Source organism: Aplysia californica, unplaced genomic scaffold (genome assembly GCF_000002075.1).
Source record: "Aplysia californica isolate F4 #8 unplaced genomic scaffold, AplCal3.0 scaffold01034, whole genome shotgun sequence".
In the NCBI taxonomy this organism is placed as follows: domain Eukaryota; kingdom Metazoa; phylum Mollusca; class Gastropoda; order Aplysiida; family Aplysiidae; genus Aplysia; species Aplysia californica.
Window position 1 is genome coordinate 186,303 of NW_004798304.1, and position 1,640 is coordinate 187,942.

The window sequence follows — 1,640 nt, forward strand, 5'->3', positions numbered from 1 at the left end:
CTACTCTACGACCGCCGTTTCTCCCAGGCACTCTGATCAACAGGCCCGGGGGCCCTGATGTGTACAAAGGCTGTGAGATCGACTATCGCCACTGGGAAGTAGGGCCCCGGAACTTCCTGCACGTCCTCAAAGGGGAGAAGGAGGAGCTGCAGCGGTCAACGGGAAGGGCAAATGCCAAGGTCATCGACAGCGGGCCCGAGGATCACATCTTCGTCACCTACACTGGTAATAATTGTATTTGTGACTGTTGTTGTAATAGTAAGTATTTGTAATTGTATTTCGTTATTGTTATTGTCATTGTAAATATTTATCGTAATTGTAAATATTTGTAGTTTTAATTTGTAATTGTAATTGTAAATGTGAATGTAAATGTCATTGTCGTTTCTATTAATTGGAATTGGAATTGGAGTTTGAATTGGAACTGGAATTGGAATTTAAATTTGTGAATGTAACTGTAACTGTTATTGTAACTGTTATTTATTGTGTATTGAAGCGGTGGAACGAGGCGCTCGCCAAATTTGATGTATATGGAGTTATTGGTATCATCGTAAAGACTGTTTATTTATTTCGTTTTCGGTATATCTAGAGTAAAAGTCAAAATATTTGTGATTCAAGGAGGTGGATATCGCCTGGTTCCAGGGTAAAATAAGAGAGAAAATGGCCGCCAAAGTTAAGTGACTTCCATAGCTTGGGAGTCCTTGGAAACCGAAATGCAGGACTGATTTCTTCAATGTCATTATTTTGACGAGCACTTGATTTCACCCCTCTGCCTTTCATTTGTAATTGTAATTGTGTAGGAATTGGAACTGGAATTGAAATGGCAATAGGTATTGCAATTGGAATTGGAATTGGAATTGAAAGTGGAATTTGGAATTTGAAAAATTGGAATTGAATAGATTCAAGAGCCTTAAACATCTGGCTTTCGTTGACAAAATTGACGATAAAGGAGTCAGGGACCCACAGCAACCTACCTGGAGAGCCTAAACATCTGTAACATGACAAGAACAGATCAGAATAGTGGTGCTTTTTTGCTTTTTCTGAGGATCATCCCAGCTAAGTATTGAATCGATAACCACGAACTCCGATGCCTGATGCAGATCTGGTTTGATGATAATGAATTGCAACTGTAATGATTGTAATTATGCATGTTTTTATCCCCATTCGACCCATTTTAGATCAATTAGGAGACTAGTGGCTTCGGCCCTGCATGTCTGGGCAAACCCTGGCTGTCTGTGATACAATGTTCCCGCAGTAAGACTGAGATACTCAATACATTTTAATGCTCTCACCACACGGTACTCGAACTCTGGTCTTCTGCGTGCTTCGGCGAAGGGTGTAAACGCTACATCACCTACTCTGCCCCTGCACTTATTTTTTAAAAATTAAAAGGAGAACTGTATGTTACTTTGTTTGTATGTCTACGTGAGTAAGTAAATTGTATGTGCAGGTGTGATTTGTGTGTGTTTCTCTCTCTCTCTCTCTCTCTCTCTCTCTCTCTCTCTGTCTCTCTCTGTCTCTCTCTCTCTCTCTCTCCCTCTCTCCCCCCTCTCTCTCTCTGAGTGTGTTGATTGTGTGTATTTTCATTTGTGTTGCTTCTTTCTCTCCCCCCTTTAAACTCTTCCATTTCCCCCTCCCACGTA

The 1,640-nt window shown here is 41.0% G+C and overlaps 1 protein-coding gene across 1 annotated transcript in view; it reads left to right on the forward strand.

The window, feature by feature from the left end:
- Positions 1-1,640, forward strand: part of LOC101858676 (vacuolar-processing enzyme gamma-isozyme) — a gene marked incomplete at its 3' end in the record, with an annotated part of 23,289 nt that overhangs the window by 2,090 nt on the left and 19,559 nt on the right. Inside the window, exon 2 of the mRNA XM_013089746.1 lies at positions 28-225. Within this exon, the coding sequence (XP_012945200.1) occupies positions 28-225 (198 nt within the window). The remainder of the gene's footprint in view (positions 1-27; positions 226-1,640) is intronic.